This window comes from Scyliorhinus canicula, chromosome 10 (assembly GCF_902713615.1).
Source record: "Scyliorhinus canicula chromosome 10, sScyCan1.1, whole genome shotgun sequence".
NCBI lineage: Eukaryota > Metazoa > Chordata > Chondrichthyes > Carcharhiniformes > Scyliorhinidae > Scyliorhinus > Scyliorhinus canicula.
The window spans coordinates 5,520,419-5,545,491 of NC_052155.1; the positions used below are offsets into that span (position 1 = coordinate 5,520,419).

A 25,073-nucleotide genomic window follows, 5' to 3' on the forward strand; every position below is an offset into this window, starting at 1 on the left:
TACAACACCAGGTTAAAGTCCAACAGGTTTGTTTCAAACACTAGCTTTCGGAGCGCTGCTCCGAAAGCTAGTGTTTGAAACAAACCTGTTGGACTTTAACCTGGTGTTGTAAGACTTCTTACAAAGCTGTTTTACACCAAGGGTTGGCAGGGAGCCTCTTCCAGTACCTGATTTTATGAATGTTCCTGTTCAGCAAATGAAACAGGAAGTCAATGATGTTTGCAGATGACATTGAGCTATGTGGTGGGGATGATGAGAACATGATGGAGTATCTGGGGAAATGGAGGAAAGCTCTGGAAGACAAGGGCACGAAGACCAGAAGAACAAAGATCCAATTACCGGCCAGTTTGTACAGAGGGAGGAGGAGCCAAGAAGGTGTACTAATTCTGGGTGAAGTACCTGGGGGTCAGTGGTGGAGGAAGCTGGAAATATGGAAACGGAGATTAAGCAATGGACTAGCTCAGACTGTAGGAATCGGAAATGTGAAGCGGAGCTGAGACGATAGAAAAGTATTGGTGTAATTGAGGGGAAGAATCTACCAGAGTGTTGTAAGACCACCCTTTTTATATAAACCTGGGCAGCATCATGAAGAGAGGGACAACAACTGGATGGTAATGAGATATGGACACTGAGATGGATGTGTGGAGTGATGAGAAAGGGGAAAACCAGGAACTGGCACATCAGGGGACCAGTGAAGATTGTGGGAGCAAAGAAAGTAACTGACAAGAGACGGAAACGGTCTGGTCATTTTTGTAGAGCGAGTGAGAGGTGTCATGTGGTGAGGTGAATGATAGAGATTGGACTGACAGGAAGAATGCGAGGATGAAGGCGTAAGAGCAGATGGAAAGGCCCGATAGTGAGAGACTAAAATACGGCGGGATTGGAAGAGGAAGACGGGCAGGAGGAGATGGAGAAGGGTGGTCAATCAGCAGTGTGGTGACCCACAAGGGAACTGGGAGACGCTGTGTGGGTTGGTATGTGTGGGTTGGCGGAGGATTTTGGTCTTCCAAGGATTCAGGACAAGTCCCATGTTCTTGAATCGCAAAATGTGAGAATACAAGTACAGCAAGTAATTAGGAAAGCTAATAGAATGTTTTTGTTTATTGCGAGAGGAATTGCTTGTAAAGTGAAGAGGTTATGCTTCAGTTGTCCAGGGCATCGGTGAGACAATATCTGGAGTATTGTATGTTTTCTAAAAGAATTATAGCATATGGGACCATAAGACTTAGGAGCAGAAGTAGGCCACTCGGCCCATTGATTCTGCCCCACCATTCAATGAGATCGTGACTGATCGGATGTGATAATCTTCAACTCTACCTTCCCACCTTATCCCCATAACCCTCGATTCTCTTTCTGATTAAAAATCTGTCAATCTCGTCCTTGAACATACTTAACAACCCAGCCTCTACAGCTCTCTGCGGTAAAGCATTCCACAGATTCACTGCCCTCACAAAATAAATTCCTCCTCATCTCGGTCTTAAATGGGCAACACCTTACTTTGAGATGATGCCCTCTGGTCGTAGACTCTCCCACTATGGGAAACAACCTCTCAGCATCGACCCTGTCAATCCCCCTGAGAATCCGATACGTCTCAATAAGGTCACCTTTCATTCTTCTAAACCCCAATGGGCACAGGCCCAATCTACTCACCTCTCCTCATAAGAAAATCCCTCCAAACCTGGGATCAGCCGAGTGAACCTTCTCTGGACTGCCTCCAATGTCAGTATATCTTTCCTGAGATAAGAGGACTAACTGTTCACAGTATTCCAGATGTGGCCTAACTACTGCCTTCTATAGTTTTAGCAGGACTTCCCTCATTATGGACTGACCTCATTAACACTACACCCTGTCTGCTTCACCCGATGCCGGTGCTTATGTAGTTACATTGTATACCTTGTGTTGCCCTATTATGTATTTCCTTTTATTCCCTTTTCTTCTCATGTACTTAATGCTCTGTTGAGCTGCTCGCAGAAAAATACTTTTCACTGTACCTCGGTATATGTGACAATAAACAAATCCAACATCCTATTTTATCCTCTATTTCAAAGGCCAACATTCTATTCGCCTCCTCAATTACCTTGCATGATAGCTTTTTGTGTTTTATGCACCAGGGCTCCCCAAATTCCTCTTCACCGCAGTTTTCTGCCATCTTTCTCCATTTAAATAATATTCAGCTCCTTTATTCTTCCTACCAAAGTGCATAACTTATTTGGTAGCACAGGAACCCAGGTGGCATAAGCAGTTCCAGGGTACCGCTCTCCCCAGATTCCAACCACCTGGGGTCTGCGATGGTGCACCCACCCCCCCCCCCCCTTCCCCAAGTGCCGGTACGCCTGGTCCCCGTTTGCGGGCGGGGACCAGTACTAATCGGTGCCTAGCTGGGGTCTCCTCAGGAATGTCAGCAGGTCCCAGGAGCCAGTTCAATCTGGCCAAGGCAGAGTTAAGTTTTTAAAACTCACTTGACTCTGTGAGCCTGGGTCCCATCAAAAATGGCGCTCAGACCTCCCAACCAATCAGGGCAGCCGCTGAGAGAGAGAACGGTGAGATAGACGGAAAGATTCCATTACCATCTCTCCAGGACAACAGCCAATGTCCTCACTGTGGGAGAGTCAATCACAACCAACACTGAGATGTCACTTAAATCCAGCCATTCACAAGGAAGATTCATCCTCGACACGAGGAATTGCAAACAATGGTTTGAGAAATATGGGATGTGACTATTCGAAAGGAGAATTACGCCCCCTTCCCACTGGACAGGGATCGTGCCTGTGGTGACCACGTTCAGACTTCTCTATTGCAATGGGATTCCGGAGGATGTGCATCGGGAAAGGCTTCTGATGTTCACTGTGACGATATGTACACATGTAGATAACTAAACACTACCACTAGAGGGTGCCACTAGATCCCACTATAAGTATCACTCCCAGAGGATCTTGGTCACTTTCAAACCAGGAGTGACTAGACAGCAGTAGTGAATGAGAGATAGATCACAGCATAGTTAGCACGTGTAGTTTTGAATCAGTTAGCACATTATTACTTAATTCCTTGATTACTAGTGATAGTTCTGTAGCGTGTCAAACTCAATTATAATTAATCGATACTTAATAAATTAGTTTGCTTTAAGTTGAAGACTCGTGGTTTATTTAGGATCACACCATCAGACCTTCTGGATATACAGCAACTAGTAACGATACATATTACTGAACCCAGTAATAAAACATTCAAAGTTTTCAGCTGTGAGCTGAGCTGTGAAATGTTTACAGCACTTTCTATTTTCGAGACATAAACTTAGTTTGGATTTCTCTTCAAATATGCTCTTTGTGGGGGAACAGGTTTATGCCACTCTGTACTGTTACACAGGCACCTACCTACCTGTTCATAGATGTACAGGAGAGTGAGAATTTAAGATGAAAACACAGATCCTTGGGAAAATCAGAGTTCTGCAGATATTTGATCCAATGAATCAGATTATCTGTAAGAAGTCTTACAACACCAGGTTAAAGTCCAATAGGTTTGTTTCAAATCACTAGCTTTCGGAGCACTGCTCCTTCCTCAGGTGAATGAAAGCTAGTGATTTGAAACAAACCTGTTGGACTTTAACCTGGTGCTGTAAGACTTCTTACTGTGCTCACCCCAGTCCAATGCCGGCATCTCCACATCAGATTATCTGGTTAGTATTTTGCGTGACAAAGTCTTCCCATTCAATCTCTCTCTGTACTCTTCTGCTTTATGAAGAATTTGCAGAACAAGGGGTCACAGTCTGAGGATTCAGGGTAAACCATTTCGGACAGAAATAAGGAGACATTTCTTCACACAAAGAGTGGTGAGCCTGTGGAATTCATTACCACAGGAAGAAGTTGATGCTAAAACTTTGAATATATTCAAATGGAGGCTAGATATCGCACTTGGGGAGAATGGGATCAAAGGCTATGGGGAGAAAGCAGGATTAGGCTATTGAGTTGGATGATCAGCCATGATGGTGATGAATGGCGGAGCAGGCTTGAAGGGCCAAAAGGCCTCCTCCTGCTCCTAGCTTCTATGTATCTATGTATGTAAACAGGGACTGCTCAATCGCATCATTGTTCTGCAAGAGCATAAAGTTGGGTTTCCTCCACATTCACACAGCAGCCACAGATGTAAAATATTATTTTGCACAGGTGAAGGTTGTCCTCTCCTGAAGGCTTATTAGATTTCAGCATTTCCACAGAATCCCTGCAGTGCTGAAGGAGTCCATTCGGCCCATCGAGTCTGCACCGACCCTCCAAAAGAGCCTGGGCCTGTACCCCTGGAGCCCCAACTCTAACCGGAACATCTTGGACACTAAGGGCAATTTATCGTGGCCAATCCACCTAACCTGCATAAAAGCAAATTACTGCAGACGCTGGAATCTGAAACAAAGAGAAAATGCTGGAAAATCTCTGCAAGTCCGGCAGCATCCGTAGGGAGAGAAAAGAGCTAACGTTTTGAGTCCAATCACTCTTTGTCAAAGAAGCGCATCTTTGGACTGTGGGGAGAAACCGGAGCACCCGGAGGAAACCCACACAGACACAGGGAGAGCAAGCAAACTCCACACAGACAGTGACCCAAGGCCAGAATTGAACCCGGGTCCCTGGCGCTGTGAGACAGCAGTGTTAACCACTGTGCCACCGTGTCGCCCGTACACAACACTGCTTTAATCAAATTAATAAATTAATCTGGGCTAACATTTCAGGACAGGACAGGGTGGAGGATATAAAAGACTTACATTTATATAGCACCTGTCACAGCCTCAGGACACCTTGGAAGTGTTTTACACCCAGTGACTTTATTCCTTAATTGTAGCCACTGTTGTAATGCAGCAAACATGGCATCTAATTTTCACCTGACCTGTTCAGCCATGATTGAATGGCGGAGCAGACTCGATGGGCCGAGTGGCCTAATTCGTCTCCTATGTCTTATGTTGAATGAAAAGAAGGCTGGAGAGTGGAAACTGCTCTTTTTAAAGCGCGTGTTTCTCTTTTGAATAGAAGTCTCAAGTTAAATGAAACTCAATATCAAAGCATGAGTGCGCTTACATCCAGCAAAAGCACAACGTCCAAAATATTTTCCTGCAGGTTAAAATATAACATCGTAAGAGAAAATTGCTGGAACGATTGAAGCAAGATCTCAGAAAATCCATTTGGTGGCTACGCAATTATTAATTAGCATTTTAATCAAAATGGAGAAGTCCTGATCAAAAACATTCTGCCGATCCTTGGAGACTGGCCATTTCTCGTCCCCCATTTTAAGTCCGCACCGTAACTGCCTCCATTTTAAACAAGGTAACGAAGACATACGTGCTGTTATATCACAGCCCGGAGCACCTCCAAGGCAGTCATTTCACTCCGAGACTTCTGAGACACAACTATCGGACTGAGAAAATAAAAGGCTGAACTTTTTTCCCTCAAAAATATACTCTGTTGTTCTGAAACTGCCACAAGAAAGATTGTCCACGTACGCAAACAGTGCTTTGTTCATGGGGGAACCAAATGTGGTTTGTTTGTTTTCCTGTCAGTGTAAGACTGAATCAGAAAACAAATTAGGAACACAAGAAATATGAGTAGGCCACCCGGCCTGTTGGGCCTGCCCCACCAGTCTATAGGACCACGGCTGTTCCTGATTTTCATCTCCATCTTCCTGACCACCCCCCACATTCCTTAATTCCCGAGAGACCAAAGCACCGTCTAGTCCAGCCTTAAACATAAGCAACAATGGAAAATCCACTACCCTCTGAGGTACAGAATTCCAAAGATTCAGAACCCTTTGGGTGATATAATTTCTCCTCATCTCAGTCCTAAATAATCTTATCCTGAGACTGCACCCCTCCCCCAATGTTTTAGATTCCCTGACCACCGGAACAATCTCTCTGTGTCTACCCAGTACAGTAGCATAGCAGTTAGCACAGTTCCTTCACAGCTCCAGGGTCCCAGGTTCGATTCCCGCCTTGGGTCACTGTCTGTGCAGAGTCTGCACGTTCTCCCCGTGTCTGCGTGGGTTTCCTCCGGTTTCCTCCCACAGTCCAAAGATGTGCAGGTTAGGTGGATTAGGTGGTGCTAAATTGCCCTCAGTATCCAGGAAGGTTAGATGGGGTTACTGGGTTACGGGGATAGGGTGGAGGTGTGGGCTTAGATAGTGTGATCTTTCCATGGACCTGTGCAGATTCGATGGGCCAAATGGCCTCCTTCTGCACTGTAAATTCCAGGATCTACCCTATCCAGCCCTCTTCCTAATCATTCCTAAAATTCTAAACAGCCTCATCCTAAATCCTGAAATTCCTAAATATCTAGGGCCCCCATGCCATGCAAAATAGTCAAAATGGAGGACAGGTGGTTTGAGATGAGGATCTCTCCCAGCCAATTTTGTATTGAGGATGACTCAAAATCCATACATTTGTGGGGAACCTCCAGCCTGGAAGGCTAAAATATCAGGCTGGCTACGATTATCTCTCACCATGAAATGTTAGCTCAGCTGTTTCTCGCACTTTGCAGGAGACCCACGATTGTGGTTTCAAGCCAGATTTCCGACAAACTGAGGTTTGTACCCAGTGCTGCCTAACTGTCTGTGGTGGTATGATTTGCATAGCTGTCTGCCATTGGTGCAGAACACCGGCTTACCATTGGCCCTGGTCGGTCATGTGCCTCTCGACCGATTGGTTGAGACTAGTCATGTGACGGCTCTCCGATTGGTCGCGAGGCTGAGTTAACCATGCCTCCATACCGAGGTATAAATAGTCAGAACGCCCGGCGGTCGTCCATTTATTGTAGTCGACCGCAGGGCTAAGTTCTAGCTTATTAAAGCCTAACTATTGTACAGCAACTCGTCTCGCGTCCAATTGATGGCTCATCAATTTAATAAGCTAGATTTTTGAAGATGGAGTTCCGGATCAAGCCCGAATGCCTCCGCATCAGCCCGCAAACTCAGAACGCTGCAGAAATTTTTCAACATTGGCTGGCATGTCTCGAAGGATACCTGGAGTCTGCAACCAGCCCCCCCACAATCTATGCAGGACCAGTCACAATCTGCAACTATCAACACCAAAACTACCTTCTTTGGCTCCAATCATAAGCTTGCTGGCTGCATACCCAAGCTAAATGCGATGGGGCACAGTTCTGGTGCCGTGCGTGACATTGTGATGAGCACAACCAGTTACCTCGTTTGCTCACTGCCATTTCCTAATCTCAGCCCTGCCCAGCTTCAATCACTTCTTCCTCATGCCCAGTTTCAAACACTTGGAACATCTTCCTCAACTATGTCCCAGGTTCCAACCTGCACAAGCTCCAAATCTACCCTAATTCTGCCATCCCGTCCTATGCTAAACCCCCCCCCCCCCCCCCCCCCCCCCCCCACTGTCCTTGCTGACCAGTTTTCTGCCGCCTGGAGCAAACACATGACATAATCCTCATCTGTTTTTGCAAATCCCTCTGTGGCCTGACTCCACTTCATCACTGCAATCTCCGTCAGCCTCGTGACCCAGCTCACAGCTTCACTCTCCAAATCCTGACCCACCCTACATTTCTGCGCTCTCTCTCCATTCCCATCCTCACCATGTGACGCCGTCTCTAGCCAATCTGCCATCGTGCCCATTGAACACTCTCGGTATTAACTCTTGCACCCTGCGACATCTTTTCCCCAAACCTATATTTATAATGATATCTGTGGTTGCTTCATTCCTTCCCAATGACTAAGCTTCGGGGCATTTCAATGGTAAAACATTCACATTTAATTTTGCCTGCTCATCTGTAGCAATGAACTTTATTTATTTTTCTTGAAAACTACAATGCTACCTCATCAAATGTGCAAAATGGTTTTGCTGATATTTGCCATTATTCTATTGTAACAAATTGATTTTTAAAAAAAAGGCAATACCCCGTTGCTCCAACAACAACAACTTGCATTTCTATGGCACCTTGGTAGTAAATTGCCCAAAACACTTTGCAGGAGTATCATCAAGCAGAATTTGGCATCAAGAAACAGAGTGAGCAAACATCTGGCTAGAGACAAAGGCTTTCAGGAGGGTATGATGTGACTTCAGCAGTCAAGGGCATTCAGCCTCTGATCTCCGGGTAAGCGTTCTCCAAGGCGGCCTTCAGGACGCACGACAACGCAGAATCGCCGAGCAGAAACTTATAGCCAAGTTCCGCGCACATGAGTGCGGCCTCAACCGGGACCTGGGATTCATGTCGCATTACATTCACCCCCTACCATCTGGCCTGGGCTTGCAAAATCCTACCAACTGTCCTGGCTTGAGACAATTCACACCTCTTTAACCTGGGATTACCCCTATCTCTGGATCTGTAAAGATTTGATTACCCGCATTCCAAGCATTGTCTGGCATCCCTGACTTTGTCTATATAAATGTTTCTGGAACGTACCTCTCCGTTCACCTGAGGAAGGAGCAGTGCTCTGAAAGCTCGTGTTTGAAACAAACCTGTTGGACTTTAACCTGGTGTTGTCAGACTTCTTACTGTTCAGGAGGGTAGGTAGAGAAACTGAGAGGCTTGGGGAGAGAACTCCAGAGTTCAGGACTCAGGCACTGCCGCAGATATCTCAGAGGTTTGAAGGACTGGAGAAGGTGATGGGCAGAGTTAAGAACATGAAGGGAGGGCAGCACGGTGACATAGTGGTTAGCATTGCTGAGGACCTGGATTCGAATCCCGGCCCTGGGTCACTGTCCGTGTGGAGTTTGCACATTCTCCCCGTGTCTGCGTGGGCTTCACCGCCACAACCCAAAGATGTGCAGGATAGGTGGATTGGCCATGCTAAATTGCCCCTTAATTGGAAAAAATAATTGGGTACTCTAAATTTATCATTAAAAAAGAACATGGAGGGATTGGGAAGAAAAGAATGAGGATTTGAGATTAGGAGGCTGTGGAGTTAACCCACAATCCTTCTCCCTTTGCATCTGGTGTTAGGGTCTGCCCACCCAATTGGGTTGAAGACCTTTAGTTTCAGCTAAGCTCAGGGAATCTACTTGACATGAGTCACAAATGTGCTGCCACAATAGGAATTGCCCCATAATTTAACAGAAATTGACAAGTTTACTTAGCAGCCAGTGAAAGTGGTGGAGAAATTGACATCATGGCGCCCTTGTTCTTGGGGAGTACATTGGGGAAAGAACAAAGAGTTTAATTATGGATGCCTGCACAATAGCCGTAACCCATCAGCACTCAATGCTGAAATTAGGCATGAGAATTGGAAACATTCCATGTTCCATTCTAGTGGTGACAACCCACACATTGTTCGACATGCAAATTCATCAATAAATAAGCTGCCAATAGTCTAATCTCATTAACGTTATGTGTTTGTATTGCATATGAACCCTGCTTGAGACGGTATGCGATCAGAATACTTTCCAATCCATACCTCCAAATCAGAAATGGACTTGAATCAGTTAGACTGCCGTTTCGAAATCATTTTAATTTTTAAAACATTTTTTCCAATTAAGGGGCAATTTAGCATGGCCAATCCACCTTTCCTGCACATCTTGTGGGTTGTGGGGGTGAGACCCACACAGACATTGGGGAGAACGTGGAAACTCCACACGGACAGTGACCCGGGGCCGGGATCAAACCCGGGTCCTCAGCGCCGTGGGGCAGCAGTGCTAAGCACTGTGCTGTCTTGCAATCAAACCGTACAAATAATGCCACTTGTTCAAAATAATGTACAGCAAGACAGGAGTACCTTAGCTTAATAGTTTACTGTTTAGCATTTGCTACATACAGTCCAAATATTATAAATTCTAGTTCTCATAATTAAATACCTACACACTGTAATTAAAAATAACACAGTACCCTAGCAACTACGAGGTAATCAGATCACCAACAGAATGGAAACCATTGGTGACACCAGAGATCAAAGTATCTCTTACAGTTCATTAAAATTTAGGCCTTGCGATCAAATTAGTCATTCAAACGTGCAACAAGGTTAAAAAGGAAAATAAAAATAAAAACAAGATAAAAACATGTTCTGTACATTTCCACACCTGCAGTCCAAGGGGCTGGTTCAGCACAGTGGGCTAAACAGCTGGCTTGTAATGCAGAACAAGGCCAGCAGCGCGGGTTCAAGGGGATTTTCACAGTAACTTCATTGAAGCCTACTTGTGACAATAAGCGATTATTATTATTATTATTACTACTACTGCGATTAAACATTTTTTCTCCCCCCTTAGCAGTTTTGCCAAAATATTCTCAACTCAACCTGCCTTCTTGGCAACTATCAAATATCCCTATCATGAAGCAGATTAAATGATTCCAAATCGAGGGGCTGGTTTAGCTCACTGGGCTAAAGCGCTGGCTTTGAAAGCAGACCAAGGCAGGCCAGCAGCACGGTTCGATTCCCGTACCAGCCTCCCCGAACAGGCGCCGGAATGTGGTGACTAGGGGCTTTTCACATTTGACTTCATTTGAAGCCTACTTGTGACAATAAGCGATTTTAATTTCAAATTTAAATATATATAAAAAGGAGAAATTAAAACTGCATGTTCAGACTAAAATAAAGATCATTTTCCACCTCTGTAACCTTGATATCAAACATTTCACAAGTTTAATAACAATTCTAGACAGACTAAATTCTCTTCCTTGACAGCTCAGCAAAGGGCATTTTAATAATATGTTTTCCATGTCTTATAAAGGTTGCGCTGAGTACTTTTAAAAGCTGGAAATGTAACAGAGAAACCAACTCCTTTGCTTCCAACCTTCTCATCTTCCATGAAACAGAATATTAAGTCCAACTTTCGCACTTTTATTCAGATGATCTGCCCGGCCCCCACATGTTGTTTGATTAGGAGCCCGAGGTACAATGATGATAATATCTAACAGGCTGCGTTCCACAGTGTTTGGCTTACTGACTCACCTGTACTTTGTGATGCCATTGGCTTGTGACGGTCCGCCGCTGTGCTTTTGCTGCTCTGACATAGTTGATCTCTCGGTATTGCTACAGTTCAAAGGTTCGTCCTCGGTCGACTGGCTGGTGACAGTTTCAAACCCACTCAGAGAGTCCACAGAGTCAGAATCTGCATTCAGAAAAAAGCCACGTCAATGCAGTTGCACGATCTTGCTTTGAAAAGTCGCGTAACAGCTGATATCATTCACCCCCCCCCCGTACCGAGATCGGAAACCTGACCTTCCACAGTATTGCTTACATCTGGGGACGGTCCAGATACACAATGAACCTCATTTGCATACTGGCATTCTCAAAAACCAGTGCTGAAAATTCATTCAGATGCAGCTAAACCATAATGAACAAAATATTCCATTCTTCGCCTTCTCTTGACGTTGCGTGTAACACATATGTGGTTTTAAAACCTATTCGTCAATGTATTTTGGGGAAATAAAAGTCCATGTGATCAGCATAAAAAAGGACCCAATATTTGTCGAATACGTTTTAAGCTTAGAATCATAAAATTTACATAGAACCATAGAATTTACATAGAATTTACAGTGCAGAAGGCTCATCGAATCTGCACCGGCCCTTGGAAAGAACACCCTACTTAAGCCCACGCCTCCACCCTATCCCCATAACTGAACCTAACCTTCTGGACACTAAGGGGCAATTTAGCACGGCCAATCCACCCAACCTGCACATCTTTGGACTGTGGGAGGAAACCGGAGCACCCGGAGGAAACCCACGCCGACATGGGGAGACTTACAGTGCAAAAGGAGGCCATTCGGCCCATCAGGGCTGCACCAGCCCTTGGAAAGAGCACGCCACCCAATCCCACACCTCTGCCCCATACCCGCAACCCGGCAAACCCACCCAACCCCTTTGGACAGTAAGGGACAATTTAGCACGGCCAATCCACCTAACCTGCACATCTTTGGGCTGTGGGAGGAAACCGGAGCACCCGGAGGAAACCCACGCAGACACGGGGAGAACCTGGGACCCTGGAGCTGTGAGGCAGCAGTGCTAACCACTGTGCCAACGTGCCGGAAGAACACAGTCAGTTTTCAATCATGACTTTCATCACAGTACAAGGTCCTTAAAGTCAGACATTTACTGCAGAATATAAAACGCACTCTTCCTTGTGAATTTTAAGTGACGTGGTTGACATCAAAGGAATCTATTGCCAACCTGCTTCAGCTGTGCTGGCTTTGCAATGAAAGCCTCCAATGAGTTTATTCAACAGTAGGTCAAGGCAAGTGAGGCAATAAAGGCGGCATTTAATAAGCATTTTAATGGAAGCAAGAAAAATAATTAGGTACACATTAAAGAAACGACACTGCTTTCCGAAAAGGTTAAAATCCAAAGGTGACGTCGGGCAATAAAACCCTTTTTGTGTACCTCGCTGTTGCTGTTTAATTGGTAAATAGGTCAAGGGATATAAATTTATTTTAATCTTGTGATTGAAAACTAATCTGAGAAATAGATTCAAAGCAGCCTGTTAGAATAGCGGCCAGCAGTAAACGTGTATTCAACTGGGTCCCAGAGCCGCCTGGTTCATTAACACTGACCACAATGTCAGTGTTCACCAGCTTCACACCCCAAGTGGAACACCCCCCCAAAATAACACCGAAAAACCTGTCCAAACACAGGTTCAAACTGCACAAAAAGCTGAACGTGACAGCTAATCACTGCCGGTGCTGAAATCGAAAATAAATCCGAAAATGCTGGGAAAACTCTGGCAGCATCGGTGGAGATAGGAGAGAGAGTTAGTGTATCGAGCCCATAAGACTCTTCTTCAGGCGGGACGTTGGCAGAGTGGTCAGCACTGCTGCCTCACGGCGCCAGGGACCCGGGTTTGATTCCGACCTCGGGTGACTGTCTGTGTGGAGTTTGCACTTCCTCCCCTGGTCTGCGAGGGTTTCCTCATAGAATTTACAGTGCAGAAGGAGGCCATTCGGCCCATCGAGTCTGCACCAACCCTTGGACAGAGCACCCTACTTAAGCCCACGCCTCCACCCTACCCGTTAGCCCAGTAACCCCATCTAATCTTTGGGACACTAAGGGGCAATTTATCATGGCCAATCCACCTCACCTGCACATCTTTGGACTGTGGGAGGAAACCGGATGTGCAGATTAGGTGGGATTACCGGGGTTACAAGGATAGCATAGAACCCCTTTCAGAGGGTTGGTGGAGACATGAAGGGCCAAATGGCCTCCTGCTGCACAGTAGGGATTTCATGAAAGCTCAGAGTTATTCCAGCCTTTTTGGTATAATTTACGCTGAAAGTGATACTTGTTTTCTTTCCTGTCCGCAGCATCACCCTACCATGTTTACATCAATGCTACTGTGCAAATGTTCTGCTGGTTGCCCTGTGACATAGAATTTCTACAGTGCAGAAGGAGGCCATTCAGCCCATCGAGTCTGACTGACACTCCGAAAGAGCACCCTACCTAGGCCCACTCCTCACCCTATTCCTCTAACTAATTTGGGCACTGAGGGGCAATTTAGCATGGCCAATCCACCTAACCTGCACATCTTTGGACTGTGGGAGGAAACCAGAGCACCCGGAGGAAACCCACGCACACACGGGGAGAAGGTACAAACTCCACACAGACTGTCACCAGAGGTCAGAATCGGACCTGGGTCCCTGGTGCTGCTAACCGCTGCACCACCGTACCACGCGCTAAGGGACAACCCCTTAATGGGGTAATAAAGCTTTTCAGCTCACCCATGCCTGTCACAGAGCGATTTTATATTGAGATCTTCAGGGCCCAGTGGTTTACGAGTTTAGTGATCTATATCTCTGATGTACCGTCAATTACCACGAGACGAGAATGGTGAAACAATCGAGGCTTTATTGCACAAGATGTTGTGCCTGCTGCAGCTGGAACCAGAATGGGAGCAGCGCAGAAGAGCACACACTTTTATACACCGCCTGCTGGGAGGAGCCAGCAGGCAGAGATTTACCGTAGTACCTGTAATACACGGGTAGTGCCATAATACATACAATATATCACTTGTGGTGTTTACCACATTCACCCTCTGTTTAAAAAAAGAGTCCGGCAGGGGTGACAAAAACATTACAGATTAAGTCTGTCGGGGGCTTTGACCCTCCGCTGCAATCGCCTCAGTTCTGGTGGTGATGAGGGTGCCGTCGTGGTCACCTGCGACTCCGGGAGCGGGGGGAGGGAGGAGCGGTGTCAGGTCGGGGGTCGTGGGTGAGGACCCAGTGGGTGCCAGGTCCCAGAGGGAGACTGTGTCCTGGCGCACGTCGGTGTGTGCCATGTAGGCATACTGCAGGTTTGCATGGAGGAGGTGGACTTTCTCGACCAAGGGATCCGATTTATGGCTCCGCACATGCTTCCGGAGGAGGACGGGTTCAGGAACTGTCAGCCATGTTGGGAGCGAGACCCCAGAGGTGGACTTCCTAGGGAAGGCAGACACATGTTCATGAGGGGTCTCATTAGTAGTGATGCACAGGAGCGACCGGATGGAGTGGAGCGCGTCGGGGAGGACCTCCTGCCAGTGGGAGACCGGGAGATTTCTAGACCGAAGGGCCAGCAGGACGGCCTTCCAGACCGTCCTGTTCTCCCTCTCCACCTGCCCATTTCCCCAGGGGTTGTAGCTGGTCATCCTGCTCGAGGCGATGCCCTTGCTGAGTAGGAACTGATGCAGTGCATTACTCCTGAAAGGGGATCCCCGATCACTGTGGATGTAGGTGGGGAAACCGAACAGAGTGAAGATGCTGTGCAGGGCTTTAATGACTGTGGCAGTAGTCATGTCAGGGAATGGGATGGCGAAGGGGAACCGGGAGTACTCATCAATCACGTTGAGGAAGTACACATTGCGGTCGGTGGAGGGGAGGGGCCCTTTGAAGTCCATGCTGAGGGCTCAAAGGGGTGGGAGGCCTTCACCAGGTGTGCTCTATCTGGCCAGTAGAAGTGCGGCTTGCACTCTGCGCAGACTTGGCAGTCTCTGGTTACGGTCCTGACCTCCTCAGTGGAGTAGGGCAGGTTGCGGGCCTTGACAAAACGGAAGAACCGGGTGACCCCCGGGTGGCAGAGGTCATAGAGGAGAGCCCGGAGTCGGTCTACTTGTGCGCTGGCACATGTACCGCGGGATAGGGCATCGGGGGGCTCATTGAGCTTCCCGGGTCGATACAAGATCTTATAGTTATAGGTGGAGAGCTCGATCCTCCACCGCAAGATCTTGTCATTTTTGATCTTGCCCCGCTGCATATTGTTAAACATGAAGGCGACCGACCGTTGGTCAGTGAGGAGAGTGAATCTCCTGCAGGCCAGGTAATGCCTCCAATGCCGCACAGCTTCCACAATGGCTTGGGCCTCCTTTTCGACAGAGGAGTGCCGAATTTCGGAGGCATGGAGGGTGTGGGAAAAGAAAGCCACGGGCCTGCCCGCCTGGTTGAGGGTGGCGGCCAGAGCTACGTCTGATGCATCACTTTCCACCTGGAAGGGGAGGGTCTCGTCGACTGCGTGCATCGTGGCCTTGGCGATGTCGGCCTTGATGTGGTTGAAGGCCTGGCGGGCCTCAGCCTCCAGGGGGAAAACTGTGGACTTGATGAGTGGGCGGGGCCTTGTCTGCATAATTCGGGACCCACTGGGCGTAATATGAGAAAAACTCCAGGCATCGTTTCAGGGCCTTGGGGTAGTGGGGGAGAGGGAGTTCCAGGAGGGGGCGCATGCGGTCAGGGTCGGGCCCTCGGACTCCATTTTCCACTATGTGGCCTAGGATTGCTAAGCGGTTGGTGCGGAAAACGGATTTCTCCTTACTGTAAGTGAGGTTAAGGAGTTTGGCGGTATGGAGGAATTTTTGGAGGTTTGCGTCATGGTCCTGCTGATTGTGGCCGCAGATGGTGACGTTATTTAGGTACGGGAAGGCGGCCCGCAGCCCGTACTGGTCCATCTCTCGCTGGAAAACTGAGACCCCATTGGTGACACCGAAGGGAACTCTGAGGAAGTGATAGAGGTGGCCATCTGCTTCGGACGCAGTGTATTGGTTGTTCTCTGGGTGGATGGGGAGCTGGTGGTAAGCAGACTTCAAGTCAACTGTGGCGAAGACTCGAAACTGCGCAATCTGATTGACCATGTCAGATATGCATGGGAGGGGGTACGTGTCGAGCTGCGTGTACCGGTTGATGGTCTGGCTGTAGTCAATGACCATCCTGTGCTTCTCCCCAATCTTCACTACCGCTACTTGAGCTCTCCAGGGGCTGTTGCTGGCCTCAATGATCCCCTCCTGCAGAAGCCGTTGGACCTCCGACCTGATGAAGGTCCTGTCCTGGGCACTGTACCGTCTGCTCCTAGTGGCGACGGGTTTGCAGTCCGGGGTGAGGTTCGCAAACAGTGAAGATGGATCGACCTTAAGGGTCGTGAGGCCGCAGACGGTGAGGGGGGCAGGGGTCCGCCGAATTTCAAAGTAAGTCTTTGGAGATGGCATTGAAAATCCAAGCCTAGCAACAGGGCAGTGCAAAGGTGGGGGGAGGACATAGAGCCTGAAGTTGCTGAACTCTACGCCCTGAACAGTGAGAGTCACGACACAGTACCCCCGGATTTCCACGGAATGAGATCCGGAGGCCAGGGAGATTTTCTGGGTGACGGGGAGCACCGGGAGGAAGCAGCGCCTTACCGTAGCAGGGTGGATGAAACTCTCTGTGCTCCCGGAGTCAAAGAGGCAGGTTGTCTCATGCCCTTGATCTTCACCGTCGTCATAGCGGTCATGAGGTTGCGGGGCAGAGACTGATCCAGGGCGATGGAGGCGAGCTGCGGAAGATGGTGGGAGGTCGCGGGCTGATCAGCGATGGCGGAGGTATCAGTAGGTGATGAACGGCCAGACGAGCAGGGTTCCTGTAGCGCGGTCCAAAATGGCGGCGAAGATGGCGGCGCCCGCGGGGCGCACATGTTGGGTGGCAAAGATGGTGGCACCCACGGGCGCACGTGGCTTGCAGTAGAGAAGATGGCGGCGCCCCTGGATTACACATGGGGGGTGTAGCAATGCCGGGCCTGGAAACAGCGGCGACCGACCAGGCCTGGCAAATGGAAGCAAAGTGGCCCGTCTTCCCGCACCCGTTGCAGATCACACTGTGTGCCAGGCAGCGCTGCATGGTTTGTCTGCTCTGGCCACAAAAATAACACTTGGGGCCCCCCGGAGTTGGCTGGCTGCCGCGTGGCGCAGGCTTGTGGTGAGCTCGAGTCGGCAGCTGGTGGGGCCCACGATGCCCACGAGGGTGCCGCGTGGTCGGGGGTGTAGGCCTCCAGATTACGGGAGGCCACTTGTGGTGAATTAGCAAGCTGCCTAGTCTCTGCAAGATCGAGCATACCCCGTTCCAATAGTTGCTGGCGAACGTACGTAGACTTCATACCCGTGATGTAAGCATCTCTGATTAATAGTTCAGTACGTTGGACTGCCGAAACTGCCTGGCAGTCACAGTTCCTACCGAGAATCTGTAGGGCCCGCAAGAAATCATCCAGAGTCTCCCCCGGAGTTGCCGTCTCATGGCCAGGAAGTGCCTGGCATACACTTGATTCACCGGCTTAACGTAATGTCCCTTTAGTAGCGTCATCGCTTCGGAGTAGGTGGGCGCATCCCGGATGAGGGGAAAAATTTCAGGGCTTACCCACGAGTAGAGGACATGGAGCTTCTGTGGGTCCGAGAGTTCTTCAGAGGCTGCTCTGAGGTAGCCTTCGAAGCAAGCTAGCCAGTGGTCGAAGGTGGACGTGGTGTTGCCTGCGTAAGGGCTCAGCTGCAGGCGATCAGGCTTGATTAGGAAGTCCATCTTTTTAAATCTTGTGCAATAAATTGATGTCCCGTCAATTACCACGAGACGAGAATGGTGAAACAATCGAGGCTTTATTGCACAAGATGTTGTGCCTGCTGCAGCTGGAACCAGAATGGGAGCAGCGCAGAAGAGCACACACTTTTATACACCGACTACAGGCAGGGATTTACTGTAGTACCTGTAATACACGGGCAGTGCCGTAATACATGCAATATATCACTAGTGGTGTTTACCACAATCTCTCGGCTACTGGACCAACACGGGTTGTCAATGTGGCCACGACCTACCTCAAGGTACAGACTGAAAACTTCAACTGCGACCAATTTGAACAGGAAACATCAACAGGAGCCGGAATCCAGGCAACTTGAAGTTGTCATCATGCAATTCAGGTATTCAGGTATTGCAGTATACAGGAGCAGGATGCAACTCGCCCTCCTGCGCCTCCAGAATGTGCTGACAGGAGCTGGGAGAAAATAATCGGCAGAGCGAGCGAGATTGCGAGCAAGCAAGAGTGTGCGAGTGACTGAATGCACAAAAGCCAAGTGAGAGAAAATGAATGACAGATCGGCAGTGAAAGCTACTTGCAGTAATTTCTAACATTAAACGATTAAAGATGTCTTTGTGAATTTTTTAAGACTTTGTGTGTTGATTACATGAGAATTTAGCACTATTTTTTCAAGTTAGCAATAAAACAAATTGTCAGTTGAAAGAATACTTTTAGAGAATATTTCAATCCAGTTTGTTGGTTCTCCTACTTGTTCTGTTTTATCAGATGTACGGTTTTATGAATCGTGGTTTAGTAGTACAGAACTTGAGTATTATTGAAAAAAAGAGACATGCTATCAAAGCCATTTTGACTTGCTCTCAGGACAGCTGGAAAGAAATTAATAAACTGTAACCAGGGAACAACAATGAGAAGAGGGTGCTGATTGGTTGGCAAAGTGGACTCTAATTGGTGGAGGTGTTGCCATGGACAATACAGCGCGGAGCAGTTCGCTGCCCAGCTTTGTTTATATTCAAACTGGGCCGGTTGACTCGGATCGGTCAAGGCATTGCCCGAGGGAATGAATCAGAGAACAGCGGTCCCCCAAGTTTTGTCTAGTTGAGAAAGGTGCAATGTGTAAACATGCTCCATCTGTCTGCAAAGGATAAGGCCCTGTGTGTGTAAACATATGTGGCTTCTAGCGCGCACAGGTTCGAGCCTGACTGACAATCTTAAACTGGTTTTCAGCGTAATTCTTAGCACAATATTTTGAATGCAATCCACAGTAAGTTTTAAACATTAATTTTAACCTATCTCATGAGTCAGATATTTGGCAATTTGCAGGGATCAGTGCTGGGACCTTTGCTGTTCGTAGTATATATATATATAAATGATTTGGAGGAAAATGTAACTGGTCTGATTAGCAAGTTTGCGGACAACACAAAGGTTGGTGGAATTGCGGATAGCGATGAGGACTAAAAGAGAATAGTGACGTTTCAGGGGCATCTTGACAAATACATGAAGAGGATGGGAATAGAGGGATACGGACCCCGGAAGTGTAGAAGGTTTTAGGTTAGACGGACAGCATGGTTGGCGCAGGCTTGGAGGGCCGAAGGGCCTGTTCCTGTGCTGTACTTGTCTTTGTTGCGAGAAATTATATGGCCATAAAGTACAATGATGAGCAGGAACAACAAAGCTGAGATCTGGATCATACATCATCACGCCATGAGAAACGTTGTACATTGGGCAGATGCTGCAGCCACCAGCTCAAGGAGGAAATTCTACCAACAACAATTTCCAATCTACATTTCTCCTTTGACATAGTAAATTGTCCCAAAGTACTTTACATACGAGAATTATCCACCATAATCTGACATCAAGACTTTCAAAGAGATATTAGGACTGATGACCAAATGATAGGTCCCAGAGGCAGGTTTTAAGGAGCACCTTAAGGTGGTGTTAGGGGAAAATAGTGGGCTGGATTCTCCGGCCGCCAACGGTGAAATCGCATTCAGCGACCGGCTGGAGAATTCAAGTTTCCGATCAAATCGGGGGAGGGCGGCGCTGCTTTTGCGATGCTCCGCCCTTCCAAAGCGCCGTACTCTCTGAGTACACCGCGCGCCGTATCAACGGCCTCAGAACATTGTCTGAGGCCCACCGCCTGATGCCCCCCACCGACTGGCCAAGTTCCCGACGGCATGGGGCACGTGTGGTCTCATCTGTCGGGAACTTGGCGTGGAGGATGCAGACTCAGTCCAGTGGCAGCGCAGTGCCGATCCGTGGGCAAGGGTGGGACATTATTCGGGGTTTGGGGCGCTGTGGAGTGTTGGGGGGGGGGGGGGGGGCGAGCCGGCCGAAGGGGCCGGGTCCGTGAGCGGCCTCCGCCATGAGGCACGGCGCAGCCGCTTCAGGCTGCCACCATGCGCAAGCGCGGCCACAGACCCGGCAATTCTCCGGGACGTATCGGCAGCTAGCGCCAGGTGCTCTACACTGCCGTCGGCTAGCCCCCAGCAAAACAGAGAAATCAGTGGCCCTTTTGCAGCAGTTTCTCTGGCGTCGGCATGGAGACATAGCCCCAGAATCGGAAAATCCAGCCCAATATATTTAGCCAAAATCATCTCTGACTTAGAGTCGGAGCACAGTCTCGTCAAATGCAAACACAGCCAGTGAACTGTACACACACCGGGGGTGAACCTTACTTACCCCAAGGGTCTGAATGGGCACAACCCTCCAGCAAGGCCTTGATTGTTTACTGTTAGAAGGACAGAAATGGAGTCAGAGCAAATTAATTACAGCCCTTTGGGAGGATAGGAAAAGACAGATAGTCCCAAACTAGGGGAAGTGAACAAACCCTGCTCTGGGTGAAAGGTTTAATGTATTGAAACCTGTGTGTAGGGAAGATCGGAATTTAAACAATGTTCTGTGTATGTGACAAACGTGTATGAACGTAGAGGAAATCTGTGACTTGGTAGAGTGCTGTATTAGAGGGGAACGCTGTTTCAGGGGTCTCTCGGAGATAGTGCTCTCCCTGCATGCTTGAATCTGGAATAATCAATCTTGACCCGTACCCGAGTCTCCTGCGGTTAGTCTGTCGAAGTTCATCACAACAGAGGCAAAAACTTGTGTAAAGGCGGAGAGGTTTAACGAAAGACTTCCAGAGCTTAAGGCCCAGGAAACTGAAGGCACAGTGATTAAAATCAAGGCTGCACGAAAGGTGAGAATGGAAGAGCGCAGGTATCATGGAGGATTGTGGGGCTGGAGGAGATTACAGAGATAGGGAGGGGTGAGGCCATGGAAGGATTTGACAACAAGGATGAGAATTTTAAAACAGCAACATTGCCAGACTGAGAGCCAGCAAAGCCCAGGGCCGACACGTGATTTACTGCAAGACTTATTCAGGCAGGAGAGTTTTGGATAAGTTGAAAATGAAAAATGAAAATCGCTTATTGTCACAAGTCGGCTTCAATGAAGTTACTGTGAAAAGCCCGTAGTTGCCACATTCCACCGCCTGTTCAGGGAGGCTGGTACGGGAATTGAACCCGCGCTGCTGGCCTTGGTTTGCTTTACAAACCAGCTGTTTAGCCCATTCTGCTAAACCAGCCCCTCATTGATTAAGGTGGAGGATGGAAGATCGGCCAGAACACAACTGGAATAATTGCGCCTACAGTTAACAAAAACCTGGTCGAATGTTTCGGCAGCAGACTACAGCAAGCAGACTTGGGGATGTGGTTTACAGAGCACAGTGTGACAAATACAGCAGAGCTCCATTTGGCAAAGTCGGCACGAGAAGATTGGCCCATGAGGAGGCATTGAGTTGAATGTAGATTGGCTATAGATCTATATTGTGTGGGGCTCAGAAGAAAGAGGCATGATCATATTAAAACATTAAATTCTTTGAGGGCTTGACAGAGTAAATGCTGCTTTCCCTGGCTGCAGAGTCTAGACCGAAGGTTCACAGTCTTAAGTGTTGCACATTTAGGACCGAGGTGAAGAGAGATGTCTTCACTCAGACGTTTATGAATCGTTGTAACTCTCTACCCAAGGGATTGCTGGATACTCGGCCCATTCAATTGGCTCTCTAATCACAATGTTCAAAAAATGCTTTTGGCAATGCTACTTCCAATCTTACCAAATTGGCAGATGATGGCCAGAAGCTGTGTTCCAGTCCCACCCCAGGACTTGACGGCCAAGGAAAGTGTGTTCATAACCCGGCCAAATTGGTTGCGTGTCAACCCGTAAAATCCTTTCAAACACGCCAATGGCGGTAAGAGCGGGATAGACTCCGGGTCAACCATGTTTGATGTGGAGTGGCGCCCCTCCATCTATAAACTCCTGCCGACAGTCTATTGACCTGTTCCGTGAATTACTGGCTATGGAAACAGACAAAAGTCTATCTTAGAGCATCACGAGGTGCGGGAAGCGAATTGGAACTGCAATACGTGACATTTTCTGTGGAAAAACGTGTGAAAAGATCTGGATCAACTGAGCAAATGGGTTGTCATGTCAAATGGATTTCAACGTCGAACCCTAAGGGAACACCCATAGGAACCACTAAACCCAGGAGAGGGGGGTCGAGCATCTGCAAATAATCACTCTGGATTCGTTTATCCATTCTTAACCAATACAACAAATAAAGATCAAGGGCCTTTGATTCTCAAATTAAAAAGTGTTACTTGAATCTTGTCTAGTTTGCTGGTGCATTTGATTCGAGGCGGATATGATCCCGATCTTCGGACTGCTGGAGGTATGGCAAAGAGGCGATGGGGGTTAAACCCCAACATTCTGTCATTCCAAGTTCACCTTACAGTTCAGGAAAGTAATTGATTCTATATAATGGATGGTTGATGCGCTTCACCTGATCTGCTTCTTCATTCTCTACGCTGCTATTTTAGTTTAAGTGGTGATGCATTATTTAGCACAAATTCCACGTCAGGATAATGGCTCAGCGTGTATTACCTCTTGGAAATGTGTCATACTTACATTATAAAAGGTCACAGAGCAACCATTAAGGCTTGTGCAATGCAGAGGACCTTCCTTTAGGGGGAGGGAGGGGTCCAACTTTCCATTGATCACCTTTCCTCGCCATGGCTGAGACCGGTTTAAATCCAGTTTGTGAGCTTGCCTCCACTTCCAACACAGGCCGTCCATTTTCAATCGTCCACAGTAACTGTTCCATTCGTGCTCTCATTCCTTAATCCCTTCTAATCCCCACCACCCCCCAGAAAAACCTAGAAACAGGACTGGTGGGGCAAAGGGATGTTTGTTCACAGTGAGAATGGTGCCTGGTCTGTCTCAATGCTGCTTTGGCATCAACAGGCACACCATCTCCAATTTTACTTTAGTTGAGGGAGGATAATAGAGATTTTAGTCTGATGGGGAGAACGCAACTTGTACACCGCGAGTTAAGGAGGACAAGGGAGATACAGTAGGATCTCGAGGAGCGAGGGATCTCTGAATTCCATGTTTGTGGTGTGCTGAGGTGTGGCCCGGGGGGGGGGGGGGGGGGCGGCTGTACAGCACAAGGCAAATTAATCTACCATAGGGAGAAGAACGATGTTGCTGGTGGCTCTTGGCAGCTTACTCCAGTTCCCATTCTGAACATCTAGCAGATTTGTCTTGTGCTGCTGGTAGAACACTTCACCCTGTCTCACCATTTTAGTAAGAGTTTCTGAAGGTATTTAAAAAGGAAAAGGCCAGGACAGCACGGTGGCGCAGTGGTTAGCACTGCTGCCTCACGGCGCTGAGGACCCGGGTTCAACCCCGCCCCCCTGTCACTGTCCGTGTGGAGTTTGCACATTCTCCCCGTGTCTGCGTGGGTCTCACCCCCACAACCCAAAGTTGTGCAGGGTAAGTGGATTGGCCACAGTAAATTGCCCCTTAATTGGAAAAAAATAATTGGGTACTCTCAATTTATAAATAAAAAAGGAAAAGAGCAACTAGAGTGAGTGTTGGTCCTCTTCGAGAGCGGGAAAATTGGGAATTAATAATGAAAAGTTAGCAAATGGCAGATTCATTGAACAGATATTTTGCACCTGTCTTCACTCTATACCTCAGTGCACCTAATTGTTTAAACATTGCGTTCACTCACAGTTACTGGCCGGGATTCTCTGCTGGCGGGATTCTCCGTGTCGCCGGCGCTCGGGGTTTCCCGACGGCGTGGGGCTGCCCCACAATGGGAACCCCATTGACCGGCCGGCGTAACGGCGAATCCCGCCAGCCGGTCGGAGCAGAAATGTGGCATGGCGGGGCGGAGAAACCCGCCCACTGTCTCTGGCACTGAACTTTCATAACTTCAGATTTAATTAGCGTTAAGAGATTTGAAAGAATAAAAGTTAAATTGATTTACTTTTCAGTTTCTTATCTCAGGAAGGTCTTGTTGCAAAGTGGATGATGCCACTCTCTCCGAGTTGCAAATTCCAGGTTTGGATTCCACTTGATGACCAAGGAACGGGCGTCCATCATGCGGCCAAATAGTTTGAGGGTCAACCTGTCAATTGTTTCGGCACGTGCCAATGACAGGCGGTAAGAGTGGGAGAGAGCCCTGCTTGGCCATGGGATGGAAAGAATGTTGGAGCCTTGGCATCACTACCCACAGCTCCAAACTACAGCATGCACGGGAACATATATGTTACCACAGCAACCCAAACGCCCCGCTCAACTGTTAGACATCACCACATGATTTTACATTGAATTGAATATTCGGACACTTTGAATGAGGATTTAAAATAGATTGAGGAGATATTCTATTGCTTGTCCTGCGAACACAGGTCCCAGACCCAGTGCAGAGGGAGCCATGGGAAAATGGCTCGGTAGCACAGTGGTTAGCATTGTCGCTTCACAGTTCCAGGGTCTCAGGTTCGATTCCCGGCTTGGGTCACTGTCTGTGCGGAGTCTGCACTTTCTCCTCATGTTTGCGTGGATTTCCTCCGGGTGCTCCGGTTTCCTCCCGCAGTCCAACGATGTGCAGGTTAGGTGGATTGGACTTGCTAAATTGCCCTTAGTGTCCAAAGAGGTTGGATGGTGTTGCTGGGTTACGGGCATGGGGCTTGCGTGGGGTGCTCTTTCCCACGGCTGGTGCAGGATATAGAACATAGAACGTAACAGCACAGTACAGACCCTCGATGTTGCGCCGACCTGTGAAACCACTCTAAAGCCCATCTACACTATTCCCTTATCGTCCATATGTCTATCCAATGACCATTTAAATGCCCTTAATGTTGGTGAGTCCACTACTGTTGCAGGCAGGGCATTCCACGCCCTTACTACTCTCTGAGTAAAGAACCTACCTCTGACATCTGTCCTCTATCTATCTCCCCTCAATTTAAAGCTATGTCCCCTCGTGCTGGACATCACCATCCGAGGAAAAAGGCTCTCACTGTCCACCCTATCTAATC

The 25,073-nt window shown here is 48.1% G+C and overlaps 1 protein-coding gene across 5 annotated transcripts in view; it reads right to left on the reverse strand.

Moving 5' to 3' along the window:
* osbpl1a (oxysterol binding protein-like 1A) overlaps positions 1–25,073 on the reverse strand; it is a 242,783-nt gene that overhangs the window by 68,352 nt on the left and 149,358 nt on the right. For all 5 annotated transcript variants that reach the window (XM_038808561.1, XM_038808559.1, XM_038808562.1 and 2 more), the window contains one exon: positions 10,870–11,029. In XM_038808561.1, coding sequence (XP_038664489.1) covers positions 10,870–11,029 — 160 coding nt within the window. The remainder of the gene's footprint in view (positions 1–10,869; positions 11,030–25,073) is intronic.